Source organism: Lygodium microphyllum, chromosome 30 (genome assembly GCF_053477565.2).
Source record: "Lygodium microphyllum isolate KBCC chromosome 30, Lygodium_microphyllum_v1.1.10, whole genome shotgun sequence".
In the NCBI taxonomy this organism is placed as follows: Eukaryota; Viridiplantae; Streptophyta; class Polypodiopsida; order Schizaeales; family Lygodiaceae; genus Lygodium; species Lygodium microphyllum.
In genome coordinates this window covers 81,158,028-81,176,151 of record NC_141164.1, presented here as the reverse complement: position 1 = coordinate 81,176,151, position 18,124 = coordinate 81,158,028, and the positions used below count along the sequence as shown (strand labels likewise).

General features: G+C 42.3%; 1 protein-coding gene across 1 annotated transcript in view; it reads right to left on the bottom strand.

The window, feature by feature from the left end:
• LOC148010039 (protein TRIGALACTOSYLDIACYLGLYCEROL 4, chloroplastic-like) overlaps positions 1-18,124 on the bottom strand; it is a 57,958-nt gene that overhangs the window by 22,903 nt on the left and 16,931 nt on the right. Inside the window, exon 2 of the mRNA XM_087673032.1 lies at positions 5,131-5,422. Coding sequence (XP_087529158.1) covers positions 5,131-5,422 — 292 coding nt within the window. The remainder of the gene's footprint in view (positions 1-5,130; positions 5,423-18,124) is intronic.

The following is an 18,124-nucleotide window of genomic DNA, read 5'->3' as shown; positions in this document are numbered from 1 at the left end:
TGCAAATGTGAACCGCGGTTTTAAGTGCCTCTCCCCAAAATTCATGAGGGAGATTAGCAGTGGACAGCATGCACCGCACTCTCTCACATAGAGTCCTATTGTATCTTTCAGCCACACCATTTGAAGAAGGGTTGTAAAGGGCTGTAAGCTCCCTCTTGATCCCATGCAAGTCACAAAAGGACTTAAATTCATTAGACGTGAACTCACCCCCATTATCAGTTCTCAAGCATTTCAACTTTCTACCTGTCTGAGTGGTCACGAATGCATGAAAAGTTTTAAAAACAGCAAACACTTCACTTTTCTTTTTCAACAAATAAACCCAAATCTTCCTGGAACAATCATCAATAAAAGAGGCAAAGTATGCAGCACCACCCAACGATTTCAAAGGCATGCTACATACATCAGAATGCACTAAGTCCAATACATTTGACTTACGGGAGACACCAGAGTAAAAGGAATTTTTTATTTGCTTTCCAAACTGACAGTCATTACAAAAATCAAGTTTAGAGCACTTTCCATCAACCCTCTTCAAAGAGGTAAGGACATCAAGACCTTTCTGGCTCATATGGCCTAATCTCTTATGCCATAACTCCAAATGACAGCCAATTTCAGCAACTGCAAGAAACTTGCCATTCAAAGCTTTACAGTGCAGACAATACAGAGTGCCCTTCTTGGTTCCTTTAGCAATCAGCATGGAACCCCTTTTTAATTTCCACAAACCACCACCAAACAGTGTGGTGTAACCATGCAAGTCAAGCTGTCCAACAAATAGTAAACTCTTCTTGATGCCAGGCACATATCTGACATCTTTCAACACAAGTTCTTGCCCATTATCCAAAGACAAGTGTATGGTGCCAATCCCATCAATGCTGCAAGCATGATTATTTCCAAGGTAAACCTTGCCATAACAGCCTGCATCAAAAGTAGCAAAACACTCCAAGCATGGAGTCACATGGAAAGAGGCACCAGAGTCTACAATCCAAGTCTGAGTGACACCATCATCAACTGACAAAAGTGCATCAATCACATCAGCCTTGGTGATCTGCATATCCTGCATGTGACATACAAGGGCATCATAATCCACTGCACATAATACATCAGCCTCTGCATCTGAGAGCTCCTCTATGACAACACTGGAGGCCACATTGGCCTTTTCCTTGCCTTTACCTGCCTCAGATGCATTTGTCTTTTCATCTTTCTTCTTTTTGTCTCCTGCATTCTTCTTTCTCTCTTGTTCCTTCTTGTAATACCTGCAATCAGGCTTCTTGTGGCCCTTCTGACCACACTCATAGCATGTAACATCACTCTTTTCTTTTCCTTTGCTCTTGCTCCTGCTTCTCTGTCCAGCATTTGCATTTTTCTTTTCAGCCCTACCTCTAACATTATAAGCTGAGTTGCTGCCTTCTCCACTAGACTTACGTCTAATTTCTTCATTCAAGATCGAACCCCTCACACCATCATATGTGAGATTGGGATTATTGCTGAGAGAAACAACCAAAGTCTCCCAAGAGTCAGGCAATGTCATGATCAAAAAAATCGCCCTCAACTTATCATCAAAATCCAAACTTGCATCCTTGAGCTGATTTAAAATGCCAGTAAAAGCACTCAAGTGCTCAGCTGCAGGCTTGGACTCATCCAGCCGCATATTCACCAACTTGCGCATTAAATGCACCTGATTAACAGGTGTGGTGATCTCATAGGTAGTTTTCAACTTCTCCCATATTGCATAACCAGTGTCTAAACCCTTAATGTCTGTCAAAATGTCATCAGTGACACCCATCTTTATATAAGCCACAACCCTTTTATTGACTTTGGCCCAATCCGCCTCAGACATTTGTGCGGGTTTATCCATTTGCAAAGCATCCTCACAATCCTTTAAGAACAGTATGCCCTGCATACGATCTTTCCAAAGATCAAAGCCCTGACCATCAAATCACTTGATTTCCATCAAACTTTTAATGTCAGAACTGGAAGATGTTGCAGCCATTTTATCACAAGTACAAGTGTAAAAGCACTGAACTGCAAGAGCACAAGCTAAATTTGCAAATACACTGCTGTTCTTGCATAACCAGCAATAATCCTCTGCTGTTTTGACATAAACCAGCCACTGCACACGCAAATAATGCAGAAATTTATCAAATTCTGCACAAAATCCCAAATTTCCAGGTCCAAATGTGCGCAAATGTCAGCCAAACTGACTCAGCTGAGCAAAATTACATCAATACATGAAAAGCCCCAATTTTTCTTGGTCCAATGCCAAGAAATTTTACTCGGATGAGCAAAATTTCAACAAATTTGGAAAAATCCCCAAATTAATTGAGGTCAATGCGCACAATGTCTGCAATTTCTGACACAGATGTCACTGTCAAGCATAAACAGCATCAAAACTGGGAAAAGCCCCAAATTTCAGGCTCAAAATTGCACAAATCTGCAAACTGTGCCTGCGCGCACAAACCAGGACTTGTGTAAGTGTGAAAAATCACACAAAATATAAAAAAACTGTCGTGACCTGATTTTTCAGGTCAAAACTGACTACCGCCTGTTTGCGTGAACTTTCGGCTGACGATTTTGACCTGTCGCCTGCTTGCGTGAGCTGTCGCTTGCAGCCGCCTGGTCATCGCCTGCCTTCGTGAGTTGTCGCCCGCAACTGCCCTGTCGCCTGCAACTGCCTGGTCATCGCCTGCCTTCGTGAGCTGTCGCCTGCAACTGCCTGGTCATCGCCTGCACTCGCCTGGTCAGAAAGTGACGAACGAGCCCTTTCACCTGCTGCACGAGCTGTCGCCTGCTGGAGAAGCAACGTACTGGCCTGTCGCCTGCTGAGAAGCTGTCGCCTGCACTCCTGTGAGCTGTCGCTGGTCAAACACGACCTGTGTGAGCCCACTGGTCAGACACGACCACTCCTGTGAGCTGCCAGGTCAAAAACGACTTGTGTATTTCGAGCGAGCGAACACTGAAGATGTCTCGCACGGACTCCGAGAAGCGCGAGCACCTTAACCGTAGTTGTTGGAGCGCGCGGGTAGCGGAAGCGTAAAGATTTGCAGCAGAGGAAGTGAGCAGGTGAGTGAGAGTGAGAGTAAGAGTGACGAACTGATTTGGGACAATGTGTTGGTACACAAAGAATAAAATGTATTTATACTTAGGGCCCGTAAGGGTGCATTCACATGTACAACATAATACACATGTAAAATACACGGAGGTGAATAAAGGACCTTTACATCCCAACAATATTAGCACATCAACTTTCTATCTCCCATCAATCTAATGGCTTTCACTCCCCACCCTCACAAGTACACAAGCTACCATATGCACAGCTACACTATATCAATCTTTTTCGTGGCTTTATTGAGATTTTATTATCTTTTCATCTCTTCATCATCTTCTCATTTGTATGCCCTTTTTAGCTTTCAAGTACATCTTATACTTCCATCTAGAAATTCCATGTATAGCCCCCACACATGGTTTAACACCATTTATTTTGATAACCCTTATACTTGATAATCTCCCTTGATAACCCTTCAACTAGATATTATTTATTCTATAAATTTGACACTTGCTATTTTGATTACCCCGGTCCTATATACTTTCCTTGACAATTAGTAGTCTAGGAGAAATCTATTTCCAATGTTTTTCCTTATGTCATAAAGATGGGATTTTATAATATTTTTAACATAGTGATGATAGTTTTTAAAAGGGCTCTCATAAATGTTTGTTTTTTTTTTTTGTAGGTTTTTTTGGGAGGTTGTTGGGAGTTGGTGGGAGGTTCTATTGGCTCTTTAAAACAGCCCCAAAACAATAAATTGCCGAACTTTCAGAGCCAAACTCTACTTTTGGGAGGATCCACATCTATAAATTGAAGGCTAACAATAAATTACCGAACTTTCCTAGAGAGAGAGCCAAACTCTACTTTTGGGAGGATCCACATCTATAAATTGAAGGCTGTCCTTCCACTCGGCCAACCAAGTTTTGCAAATTCTCCACCTCCTGATGCCCAGTACACACTGCTGTCTACAACCCTCCTTGGTAGACACCCCAGTTTGGGTTGCTGCCAGCCCTTCATTAGCCTGAGGCGCCCCCTAGCACCTATCACTATCATTCCTACTGCACTCCAAACAACCATCAATTCCACAGCTAGGACGCTGCATTTACAGCTGCCTGTTGCTACCACCAAGCATCTTCTCTCTCCAAGAGCTGTCACCAATGCAAGCTGATCTGTGCTTTCAGCCAGACCTGCATTTTTGGCTGCTTCCCTGCACTTCTCCACTCTGTTCAGCATGCTTGGTGCTGCCCTTATCAGCCTGATCCAGACAGGTACATCACACTGATCTGCATTTGCAGCTGCTGATTACATTTAGAGACTGTTTGATGCATTTCGGGATCCATACACAATAGCACACACTATCCAACTTATCTCTCTACCCAGTCCTTCAAAGGCACAGGTGTTCAAGGTTTTGTATTCACTCTGCATAGTGTGTTTACTGCACTGAACATCATATTCATTCATTGTTCATTCTTCAGTGTTCACTGTCTCTAAGTTACTCTTCACCTCTATGTTCCTCTATTACACTTTGTCTTGGTATTCATCTTTGGTGCTCGATTATTTATTTACAGGAGGGTTGTTGGGGGTTGGTGTGGTGACAAATCAATCAATCAAAATCCCAAACAAAATAAGATATTGTGCGCTCTTTGTATCCTATCTGTCCAAAAAGATATAGGCTGTTATATGCATTTGTAAAACGTAACATGCACAAGGATTTGCTTTATAGCGTTGTTGAATGACATTATTATCAAATATCTAGGTAAACAGAAGCACTAAAATTTTGCTTTGTCTGTGAGGCTCTGATCTTTGTACTAGCACTCAAGCTTTGCTTTTCCTATACAACTTAGATCTTTACAATATTTGTTTGCATATCCTTCTATTCGATGCTCAAGTGCGCTATTATTCTACAGCATACAACCATGAAGTAACATTAAAGCAACATGAGAAATGTAAACTTTATGATGTTTCTGCAACCCATGAAACATTTCCTAAACCTCATGGCTTCAATGTGGGGAAAACAAGTAAACTTTAAGATGACTAGGACTTTTCAACAACCAAGAAATTTATATCAAGAATAAGAAGATCACACTTGCCTTGTGTCGCAGTAAAGCTCGAGCACGCCAGGGCTTCTCACAAGCAGACAAATTGTTACAGGAGAAGAGATATCCCAAAGCATTATTCACTTCACAGCTAGCATTCAATGAAGTGTTTGGTCCAAATGCCATTCTTGCATGTGCACCCAAGACACATAAAGATTGACATAATAAATGCTGAGCTTTGTTCCAAAACTTGGCTCCATCAAGATTAGAGTCAGTGGCTTTACCTCTTTCTCTCAAGAAGGAGATCAATCCATGAGTCTTTGCACGTGCAGTTAACGTAGTCCACCTTTTTTCCATATGGCAAAACAAAGGTCCAAGATTAAATTACTTGTCTACAAACATGCACATCAAGAGCTACAAGAGAAGAAAATAAAGCATTTGCATCCTAACTACAAGCACAAGCCTCACAATACTTAAGGAATCAGTGTGTCTGGCAAATTAAGACGTTAATAATTTATTACTGTGGCATAACATCACAGGGGGAAACATTTAAGGAGTTATGTGACCATGTGTGTACTACAGTACATAGTGTGGAGTTCAGGAACGCACAACTAATAGAACATGTTAGGAACATGTATGACCAAGGGCTTAGGCCATTTAAATTACGCAGCACCTATGCACAAGGGCTAGAGCCAAGTAAACGGGTGATCTGACAAACATGCACACACTTACTAGATCTAAGGTCAAAAATTCATAAAATAAGATAATGTGGTGGCTAGAGGTAGATCATGCAGCTCACACATTCTTTTGTCTCTTCTTTCCTCTGTCCAACTATAGAAACCCTAATTTATAGATTACACAACAAGCTGTTGTATGATATCTGTCATCGGTATCAGAGCAAGAAGACATTAAGGATTAAGATATGATTAAAAATAGTGATTTGTATCAGCAAAATTTTGAAAAACCTCCCAACTAATGACAACTGCCAAAAACGTGCCACATCTGCTAAGAAAAGGTCACAACTGCCAGCAAAAAGTCAAAATAGCCCATCACCTATATCAACCCTGCGACAAGCACATGAAATCAGCCAATGATAATAGTAAAACAGCTCTCAAACTGCTGATATACAGCCCACAACTGCATCAATTGCTTTCTTCCAAATTATAAATTGGCCACATGGGGAGGCATCCAAGATTGTTTTGTTGGCTCCAAACACTTCATAAGAGCAAGGAATAACTTCACAACTGCTTTTCACAAGTTAATAACGGCAAAATATCTCACATGTTTGATTGGGACAGCAACATGACAGTGAGAATGCTTAAATTTCTCATCCTAGCCACCTGAGCACTTTATACCAACAGCAATTATCCCTGTAAACAATTCCCAATCTTCAAAACTTAGTGCATGGCAAGCTTAGGAAGAGAAGACACCGAGCTGGTGCAGCAACCCAAGGCAAGCTGAAATCATCCAAAAACAATGGCCATTCAGTTTCGTGAAGGACTAATGCCAATTTGAATTTTTCAGGATCTTCAAGCTGGATTTGCTGTGTACAGGACAGGGACAGTGTACTGAGTTCTTACACAGCAGTTGACAAAATTAAAGGGAAGTGTCCCATCTTCTATTTGTTAAGCTCATGATTTCAATTTTCCTTCCTTTTTCAATTCCAATGTAAATATTTGAAGGAAAGGAAAAAGAAAGAAAATATTCCTATACAAATCACGGAGGGCAGAGATGAACCAACACAAAGTAAAAGGATCAACTTATAGCTGATCTAGAAATAGAACTGAAAGATTATGTAGCTACTCGAGAACAAGAAAATCTAATATCTTGAGTAGATAACATTGAAATGCAGTTGTGTATTCATGCAAGCAATGAACACCATGACTTGGCAATTGACAACATTAGCATAGTCAATCAAGAAGGATAAGAGCAAAGAAGAAGACACATAGCCTTACATAGAACAATAGGTCCATGCCTATAGACCATAATACACCTTCAAGATCAAAGGATGCTGGCAGTGCAAATAGGGGACTCTATCATCATATCTACAATATTCAACCCGAAGAGATTCACACAGCAGCAACGAAACGCATTTCTTTGTTAGCATTTGAGTCATCCCCTGGACAGGCTGTGTTAGGGTTTCTGCACAGTTAGGGTTTGGTACAGCAGACAGATTACAGAGGACACGTCAGCAGTCGGACAGCAGACAGAGTACAGTGCCACGTCAGCAATCAGCCACGTCAGCAGACTGCGCAGGTGCCACGTGGCAGCCTGCAGTGCAATCAGACAGTTTTTAGGCATTATTTTATTGCAATCGGACCCGTTTATTTTATGCCTTTTATTTCTGTTTTATATAGCAGTCCTCCAACACATTGTTGGCACATTATTCAGTGATTTAAGATTCTGATCTTGAGATCTGTTGACTGAGACAGACTGTGCTCGGGCTGACGGAAATCGAGGTTGTCAAGTCGAAGACATATGCAGATATTTCCTCTGCCCCCTTCTGTATTTCTACACTCTTATACAGCATACTACACCGCAGATTTTCTGTGTTTACACTGCCTCCTTTTCTCTCTCTCTCTTTTCTCTGTGTTCACTCTCTGTCAGTCTTTGTCCTACGCTTCCGCATCGCTGCACTCTGACATGGTATCAGAGCGGTGAAGATGGACTAACTGAGGGCTGAACCTATCTGAAGAGGAGATTTCAGCACAACACAAGGCTGCATTTCCAGGATTCGAGGGCGAGCGGGAGGGCTGCGCATCGGATCAAGGCTGAAGCAAGCGTGGGCATGCGGGAAAGGAGTCTAATCGGTGAATTTGCTGCAAGTTATTGCTATTGGAAAGAGAGGAAGTGTGACATTAAAAGTGATATTTAATGTCACGTTAAGGTCATAAATATGGAATGACATTAAAAGTGACATTTAATGTGACATTAAGGTAAGTCTAGGGGAACATGCACGAGAATGACCGTCCGGGCTCTTACGCGCCCGAACGGGGTTAAGGGGAGCCTAGAGAGTAAGAGAGTCCAGGAATAGTAGGACTCCAGGAAGTTGACGGCTGGCAAAGGAATCTGAGTGAGAGGGCCAGCACGGATCTAGGCGTGGTTGGAAGGAGAAGAATCACTCGTGCTTTCATCGTTTTCTCTCTCTGTCTTTCCGTCATCTATCATTGGTATCAGAGCCGTGAGGATTCCTGGAGGTCTTCAACGGAAGGGCAGTGACGGATTCGCCCACAATCTGTTCAATCGAAAGTTCAATGGACCGTGAATTCATTGGTCAGAAGTGACACGACACGTCACGAAAAGAAGTCGCTGGTCATACGAGACGTCAACAACAATCGACGGACCTGTAACGACCCGTAAGTCACTGGTTAGAAGTGACTTGACACGTCACGAAAGTTAACGTGACGTGTAATTCTGGCCACGAAACATATCGAAAGGGGCAACCATTCTGTTTTACGCGTTTTTTTTTTTTTAATTGATCGTGGGCCATCGTAAACTGATCGTGGGCCATCGAATCTTGCCCACGCCTGACTGTGAATGCTTCTCCATGAACACACCAATAAGACACGCAATTTCAGCCTCGACTGTATTTATATCATAAGTACAGGTTCAGCAGGAAGCAAATTCAGGAAAGCGACATTAATGACCAGCGTGATTATTAAAGAAGGGGGCTGAATACTAGTCGTTCTGCAAAGAAGCTCCATTTTCTACGTGACCGACTTTCTTCGGGCGATAAAATTTGTTCCTTACTCTTCGGATTTCTTTCCAAACCAGCAACCGCAGCCTGCCATTAAAAATCAGGGAAGTACTTTATCTTGTATGCAAATTTCTTATTTTTGCTTTCCAATTCCAGTGTATTAATGGCAAAAAAAGGGAAAGAAAGGGTAATGGAAAGTTCTAGTTCTGGGGACCAACATATGGTAGATCCTCATGAACCAGAAATACAAGAAGAACAATGCGAAGAATTTTTTGCTACGCGAGAGCAATTCGATGATCTTACTGCTCGTGTACAAACTCAGGGGGTTCAAATGGAATTTTTAACTCAAACACTTACTGAAATGAAATCTCAGTTAACTTTATTGTTGGAAAGAGATAAAAATAAGATAGAAATCTCAAATGTCCCATCTTCATCGAAAGATTTAGATGTGACTATGCGAGATCCTAAGGAACCCCAAACTTACCATAAATTAAGGGATAATCCAGTTCTAAAGGATATGAAACCACCTCAATTTTACGGGGAGGAAAAAGATAGGAATAAAGACACAATCTTTAATTTCCTCCAAAAATGGGAAGATTTACATAAATTAAAAAATACCCCACCACATCTCCAAGCACTGGAGACTAGTTTAACTTTGGGACCCAAAGCATATAAGTGGTGGCGAACTTTAAAGGAGGCAAATAAAATACCTGAAACTTGGGCTCAATTTGAATCTGTCTTTTTGAAAGAATTTCTTCCTGAAAATGAAATGGAAAGAAATTGGGAAGATTGGGATTATGTCAGACAAAAGGGACGACCCCTACTGACATATCTGGAGGAATATCGTGAGATAATCCTCAAACTGGAAGGAATAGATGAATTCCAAAAAACAAGAGGATTCATTAGGGGACTAGATAAAGCCTGTAAAAAGGAAGTAAAACGGAGTTTACCTAAGACGCTGGAAGAGGCAATTAAATTTGCATTAATTTATGAAGATAGTATGCGTCCAGGTACACTCACTAGTCTCACTGATACGGAGCCCAAATCTAAGGAATTGGAAACCTCAAAATTTGTCGGCAAATTTAAAAGGAAAATGCCATTTTTTAAGGGTAAAAAACAACCTTTTGAAAAGAAACCATATATGAGGCCAAAGTTAAGTCCTGATGACTTTGATAAGGCCAAAAAAGAAAAGTTGTGTTTTAATTGCCTATCCCCTAACCATGCTGCTTGGAATTGCCCTCAAAAGAAAAAGGGGGAAGACAAAGGAAAGGATAAGGACAAGGGCAAGGGAAAAGAAAAACAAATTCATGTAGTGCAGACCTTAGAATTAAAGGGCCATGAAAAGTATAAATCTTTAGAGGTCTTGCATATGGATGTACAACATAAGTGTTGTATGTCAACTTCTATGTGGCAGCCTACTTTTGGGCCACATGATTTACTTAGAGTACATGGATTGATAGCTGGAAAAAGGGTTAGAGTCATGATTCATGACTCTGCCACACATAATTTTATAAATTATGCACTTGTCAAAAAATTGAAACTTCCCCAACAAAACAGTGAGCATCAATATGTTGTTCGTATGATGCAAGGCCAAGACAATAAAATATGGGATACAATGGTATCCAATTTGGAAATTGAGATTCAAGGATATAAAGATAAGCTTGATTTCCAAATAATGAACATGGAAAGAGCTGATATTGCTCTAGGGAGGGAGTGGCTATGGGGATTGGAACCATCCTTTAAACGTAGCTATCACCATAATACACTGGAATTTGAAAGGGATGGTAAGACTTTTGTCATTCAAGGTGAACATGAAGTATCTGATAATCCTTTGTTGTGTTCTACTGAAGTTCAGAAGCTGATAAAGATGGAAGTTTGTGAGGTATATATGTTATGGTCTCTTCCTGTACAGAATACTTTTACTTTCTATAATATAAAGCAACAATTTTCTTATGTTTGTGAGTTGAATGTTAATAATGAATTGAGTAGTTTGTTAGATGATTTTAAAGATGTGTTTCCTTCTGATTTACCAAGTGGCCTTCCACCAGATAGGGGTGACATAAATCACCCAATTGATATAAATAAGGATACACACCCAATTTCAAAACCACCGTATAGGTTAAGTGAAACACAGAATCAAGAAGTCGAAAGACAAATTAAGGATTACCTGGATAAAGGGTTTATTCAACCCAGTAATTCACCTTGGGCTTCACCAATTTTATTGGTAAAGAAAAAAGATGGTTCTATGCGACTTTGTGTTGACTATAGAGCACTTAATAAAATAACGGTGAAGAATAAATTTCCTATGCCCAGAATGGAAGATCTTTTTGATCAATTGCAAGGGGCAAAATTCTTCACAAAGATAGATTTAAGATCAGGCTATCACCAAATAAGAATTAAGGCACAAGATATTTCAAAAACGGCCTTTCGTACTAGATATGGGCATTATGATTTTTTGGTGATGTCTTTTGGCCTCACTAATGCACCAACTACCTTTATGAAGCTGATGAATAGTGTTTTACGGCCCTATCTAGGACAGTTTGTAGTAGTCTTCTTGGATGATATCTTGATCTTTAGTAAATCAAGAGAAGAACATTTGGAACACTTACAATTAGTATTCCAACTGTTACGAACACATTCCCTTTATGCGAAGAAAACTAAATGTGAATTCTTTGCACAAGAGGTCAAATATTTGGGGCATATTATCTTGAAGGAGGGAATCAACATGGATCCAGAAAAAGTAAGGGCAATTATTGAATGGCCACCTCCAAGGAACCTGGAAGAGTTGCAGATCTTCCTAGGTTTATCTGGATTTTATCGTAGATTCATTCGAGATTATGCCAAAATAGCTGTTCCAATGACAGACCAACTTAAAGGCAAAGGGAAAAGTTTTAATTGGGGAACAGACCAAAATGAAAGTTTTCAAAAACTTAAGGTAGCTATTGCTACAGCTCCAGTATTATTAATAGTGAATCCCAATAAACCATTTGTGGTTGAAGCTGATGCCAGTGATAAGGCAATAGGCGCGGTCTTATTACAAGAAGGTCGACCAGTTGCTTTTGAAAGCAAGAAATTAGATCGTGCAAAACAGAATTATTCTGTTTATGAGAGGGAGCTGTATGCAATAGTACATGCAATGAAGAAATGGAGACACTATTTGTATGGTGCCAAACTTTTGATTTTATCGAATCATGAAAGCATTAAGTGGCTTAATGATCAACCGGATTTACATGGGCGTAAAGCCAGATGGGCCGAACTCCTCCAAGAGTTCGACTATGAGATAAGATATAGAAAAGGAAAATATAATATAGTAGCTGATGCACTCAGCAGAATGCCCATCATTAATGAATTGAGTTTTACTCAGTTCACTTCCAACTTGCTTGAATCTTTAAAAGGGAAATGCCAGGTTGATCCGGCATATTCCAACATATGGGAAGCAATAAAAAATGGGGATCCAAATGAAAGTGCTTCTACTGAGGAAGGAATATCTGAGGATGTTCAACAAGGAAATGGAGCATCAGGGGTTGCTCAAACTGGATTCAAGTGGAAGAATTTTACCATTGATAATGGTTATTTACTCTACAAGGGTAGGGTATGTGTCCCAAAAGATACAGAAATAAGGCGCCAGATACTCTTTGAGTGTCATGATACCCCTAGTGCGGGACATCCAGGAGTTAATAAGACTTATAGTCTTATTAAAAGGCAGTTCTATTGGCCTGGAATGAATAAGGACGTCCTTGACCATGTGGTCAAATGTAATAAATGCCAGGTTAATAAAGCTGAAAGATTAAAAATGGGAGGACTTCTCCATCCATTAGAAATTCCTTCGGGAAAATGGGAGAGTATCTCCATGGACTTTATTGTTGCTTTACCTAGAACACAGAGGGGGCACGACTCTGTGTGGGTGATTGTGGATAGGTTAACCAAAATGGCTAGGTTTATTCCAACTTCAACTGATGTTAAAACACCAGAATTGGCTAGATTGTTCGTAGAGAACATATACCGATTGTATGGCCTTCCGGCAAACATAGTTTCTGATCGAGACAGAAAATTTGATAGCCATTTTTGGCGTGCGGTATTTAGGAAATTGGATACTAAACTTAGCATGAGTACGGCGGATCATCCGCAAACAGATGGGCAAACTGAACGGGTTAACCAAATTCTTGAAGATATGCTTAGGGCATATGTAAGTAAAAGGCAAACTAATTGGGAAGAGTATTTACCGATAGCAGAGTTTGCATATAACAGTGCCAAGCACTCTTCCACTGGATATAGTCCATTGATGTTAATGTATGGGTTCCAGCCCAGAGCTCCTTTTGCAGTAGGACTGCATAAGGAAAAGGTTCGGGCAGCTAAAGACTTTTTGGAGGATATGAATAGTATGTTAAAATTTGCTCAAGAAAATATTAAAAAAGCTCAAAATCGAGCTAGAGCATATGCAGATCCTCACCGAAGAGACATCTCCTTTGAAGAAGGAGAATTGGTCTATCTTAAGGTGCCTGAACAAACTAAAACTATGAAAAAGGGACAATGTCCAAAGCTTTCACCAAGGTATTGTGGTCCTTTCATAATACTTAAAAGGGTGGGAGAATTGGCTTACAAGCTCCAACTACCTGCTGATAGTAAAATACATCCAGTTTTTCATGTAAGTAAATTAAGGAAGAAGCTGGGTGATTTGGATAATTTAATCTTAAATGATGATTTTGAGGAGCTATTCAATGACCAACCTAATCCACATGAACCAGAAAAAATATTAAATGTTCGTAATAGACGAACAAGGAATACTATTTATCAGGAATGTTTAGTTAAGTGGAAAGATTGTTCAGAAGAAAGCTCAACATGGAAGCGAGTAAGTACTTTAAAGAAAAGGTTTCCCGATTTACAGTTAGACCTTCCAAGTATCGTTTTCGAGGACGAAACCGATTCTTAAGGGGAAGGAAATGTGACATTAATGTGACATTAAAAGTGATATTTAATGTCACGTTAAGGTCATAAATATGGAATGACATTAAAAGTGACATTTAATGTGACATTAAGGTAAGTCTAGGGGAACATGCACGAGAATGACCGTCCGGGCTCTTGGGCGCCCGAACGGGGTTAAGGGGAGCCTAGAGAGTAAGAGAGTCCAAGAATAGTAGGACTCCAGGAAGTTGACGGCTGGCAAAGAAATCCGAGTGAGAGGGCCAGCACGGATCTAGGCGTGGTTGGGAGGAGAAGAATCACTCGTGCTTTCATCGTTTTCTCTCTCTGTCTTTCCGTCATCTATCAGGAAGGCTGCGTTTGAGGCCTTCCATTGCAGATTTTACCTTTTCATCGCCTCTGGCGGGTGAAGAAGGTTTGGGCAGCAAAGGAATCAGTTCTAGAAGGTTGCGTTTTCACAGTCAGAGGGGGTTGCTTTTGCGTTTGTGTAGGTATTGCAGGTTAACATGTCTACAGAGACTCATTTGGAGTTCCAGGCGATCATGGACAGGAAGGTGCCTGTCCTACCGGCTCTTCCAATGGATCAAAAGCTTGATGATGACAATTACCGCATCTGGCGGGTGATGATGTTGGCCATTTTAGAGTCTTATGATTTGGCAGTACTGGTGATGGAGGAGATTAACAGGCCCTCGATGAGGGATGAGTCCAAACTCTCTTCCAATGCTCGTGCGGAGTTGACTAAGGCCCAGTCTCATTGGGACAAACTGAATGCCAGGATTCGATCTTTTCTGTTTCTATCTTGCACCACACCCGTGATAGCTCACATCGAGCACTTGACGGTGGCTCATGAGATATGGCTGGAGCTCGATCTGATGTACAACCGGATGACCCTGATGAAGAGGGTTTCTTTGGAGGTGCAGATGCGGACTTTGTCCATAAGTCTTCGCTTCAGGAACACGTCAACAAGCTTCAGCAGCTTCAAACACAGGTTCAAAATGTGGGGAAGCCTATTTCCTCCGAAGACATGGCGATCACTTTACTATCCTAGTTGCCGCCACGATTCGGTACTTTTTATTCCGCTCTTATTGCTTCAAGGCGGGAGTCCACTCTTCAGTGGAAAGAGTTGGTTCCTATGGTTTTGGACCAGGAGGAAGAATTGAAGGGACAGAATGCTTCCAAATCGGAGGCATTGGTTGGTCAAGCCTCTCAGAAGAAGGGGAAGGACCAAACAAAAAAGGAGGACAACAAATCCAAAAAGGACAAGGAGAAGGAATCGACTTGCCATATTTGTGGAAAGACCGGTCGCTGGAAGAAGGATTGCCCCAACAAAGACAATAAGGATACCAAGAAGGAGGACACGAAGGACTCTGCAGCAATGGCTGCACCCTCATCAGCTACTTTTCTTCACTTAGCAGTCATTGAGGACTCCACCAACAACTTTTAATGTTGCGATGACAGCTCCCCAGGCTCGAGAGTGGATTGTGGACAGTAGTGCCTCACGGCACATGACTCCTCCTTCCGTTGGTGTTGCCCATTTGCGACCTTCGCGTGGACAGATTCTCATTGGAGACAGCTCTTCTGTGTCTATTGTTGCGCGGGGTGAGATGCAACTTATTCCAGATGGACGTGGTGGTAGCCACACCTCTGAGGTGTTGCATGTGCCAGGATTGGGGTATCATTTACTTTCGGTTCATAAGGTTTGTGCTCTTGGCCTCTTGGTGGAGTTTGACAATGATACTGTTCGAGTCCTTGATCATGGATCAAGGAAGGTTCTCTTTGCAGGGTATGAGGATAATGGAGTCTACAAATTGAAGTCTTCTTCAACTCTTACTTCTCAGACACAGTCCGAGCTATGGCATGCTCAGTTTGGCCACCTCAACTACGAGTACCTTCGGAAGGCGTCGCGAGGGTCTTTTGTCAGAGGATTGCCGGACATAGTGGTGAGCCATCAGCCATGTGTCTCCTGCATTCGTGGGAAACTGCATCGGGATGCAATTCCCAACAAAGCTTCTAGGAGGTCTACTTCACCCATGGAGCTTGTATCTACGGATCTTTGTGGCCCGATGAGGACCGAGTCCCTGAAGGGGAGCTTGTACTTCATTTGATCGTAGATGACTACAACAAGATGACTTGGGTCTATTTCTTGACTTTGAAGTCGAAGGCTTTCTCTCATTTCAAGGACTAGCTTCTCTTTGAGAAGAACCTTTCTGGCTGGCGAGACTGAAGACCTCGCGTTCAAACAAGGAAGGTGAATTTATGTCTAATGAGTTTGCTCGTTTTTATGCAGATAGGGGCATTCACCAGGAGTTTGCTAACACCAACACTCCCCAGAGAATGGCATTTTGGAGCAGAAGAACCGAAGTGTGATCGAGATGGCACGCACCATGATGGAGCACCGACAAACACCTCAATTTTTGTGGGCCGAGACAGTGGCTACCGCAGTTCACATCCTTAGTCGATCTCCCACTTCGGACGTTGACAGGATGACACCTTTTGAGGCTTACTTCGGGACTGAGCCTAATATCTCTTATTTCACGATCTTTGGGTATGACGCTTATATACACATTCCGAAGACGCAGCGTGATAAGTTCAAGGCGGCTTCCCGATGACAGGTTTTTGTTGGCTATAGCTCCCAATCCCAAGGTCATCGTTTGTTTGATCCCGTTAGGCGGGATGTCTACTCGAGCCGAGATATGCGGTTCGTGAAAGTACCGGCCACAGAGAGGGGTGAGAAGCACCCCATCCTTGGAGATCCAGGGGAGAATTGGGCTCCCGAGACAGTTCCTTTGGAGCCAGAGCCTCTTGATGGAGATTCTTCTTCGGAATCACAGTCTTCTCTTTCACCGGCCACCCCCGAGGAGCTTTCGCCGGTGGATGTTCCTGAGTCTTCAGCAGATGGAGACCGACGGGAAGAGGTTCGTCCTCCTCCTCGTTGGACCTGTGACACCCTCCAAGATTCAGGGATCAAGGGGGTCCCTGAGGAGTGGGAACCGTAGGATGGACCGCGGAGGTCACGGAGAACCCAGGCACATTCTTCGAAGCTTGTCTGCTCCAACTATTGTTTACTAACCTGTGTTATACAGGATCAAAAGCCCACTTAAGTGAAGGAGGCCTTGCAATCTGATCATTGGTGGAAGGCCATGGAAGCCGAGTTGGAGGCTATTGAGAGGAATGACATTGGTCTCTTATGCCTCGTCCCTCTCACAAGAAAGTGATTGGTGTTAAGTGGGTCTTCAAGACCAAGTACCTTAGCAATGGTTCTTTGGACAAGCACAAGGCTTGCCTTGTTGCTAAAGGTTTTGCTCAGCGCCTAGGCATTGATTTCCATGATACTTTTGCCCCCACTGCTCGTATGGCGACTATTCGAGCTATTCTTACCTTGGTTGGCCATAGAAGATGGCCTGTTTATCAGTTGGATGTGAAGTCGGCCTTTCTGAATGGTGACTTGCAGGAGGAGATCTATGTTGAGCATCCTCCTGACTTTGGATCCTCGGATGGGAAAATTTATACGCTAAAGAAAGCCTTGTATGGCCTCAAGCAAGCTCCACATGCATGGAACGAGAAGATTGACTCATTTCTTCAGTCGAAGTTGGGATATTGGCGCTCCAAGGCCGATCCACAACTTTATGTGCACACTTCCGAGGTTGGTCATGGGTTGTTTGTGTTGTATGTTGATGATTTGATTTTGACAAGGGATCATGCACAAAAGGTCCAAGAGACCAAGATAGCTTTACATCAAGCATTCGAGATGACAGATTTGGGACTTCTTCATTTCTTCTTGGGTCACGAGATTTATCAGTCTCAAAGGGGGATTTTCATCTCTCAGCAAAGGTACATTCAGGAGCCCTGCTCGTCTGCGGTGCGACAATGAGAGTTGCATTGCCTTGGTATGGAATCCAGTATTCCATGCCCAGACGAAGCACATTGAGATCCAGGAACCATTGATGTGGAGTATTGCAAGACGGAGGATAATCTTGCAGATCTGTTTACGAAGGCGCTTCCCCAGGCTCTCCTTAGGCAACATTCCAGATCCCTCAATTTGATGCCTCGTCCAGGATCTGAGAGGGGGTACTAGCATTTGAGTCATCCCCTAGACAGGCTATGTTAGGGTTTCTACACAGTTAGGGTTTGATACAGCAGACAGATTACAAAGGATACGTCAGCAATTGGACAGCAGACAGAGTACAATGCCACGTCAGCAGACTGCGCAGGTGCCACGTGGCAGCCTGCTTTATATAGCAGTCCTCCAGCACATTGTTGGCACATTATTCAGTGATTTCAGATTCTGATCTTGAGATCTGTTGGCTGCGACAAATTGTGCTCAAGTTGACGGAGATCGAGGTCCTCAAGTCGGAGACATACGCAGATATTTCCTCTGCCCCCTTGTGTATTTCTACACTCTTATACAGCATACTACACCGCAGATTTTCT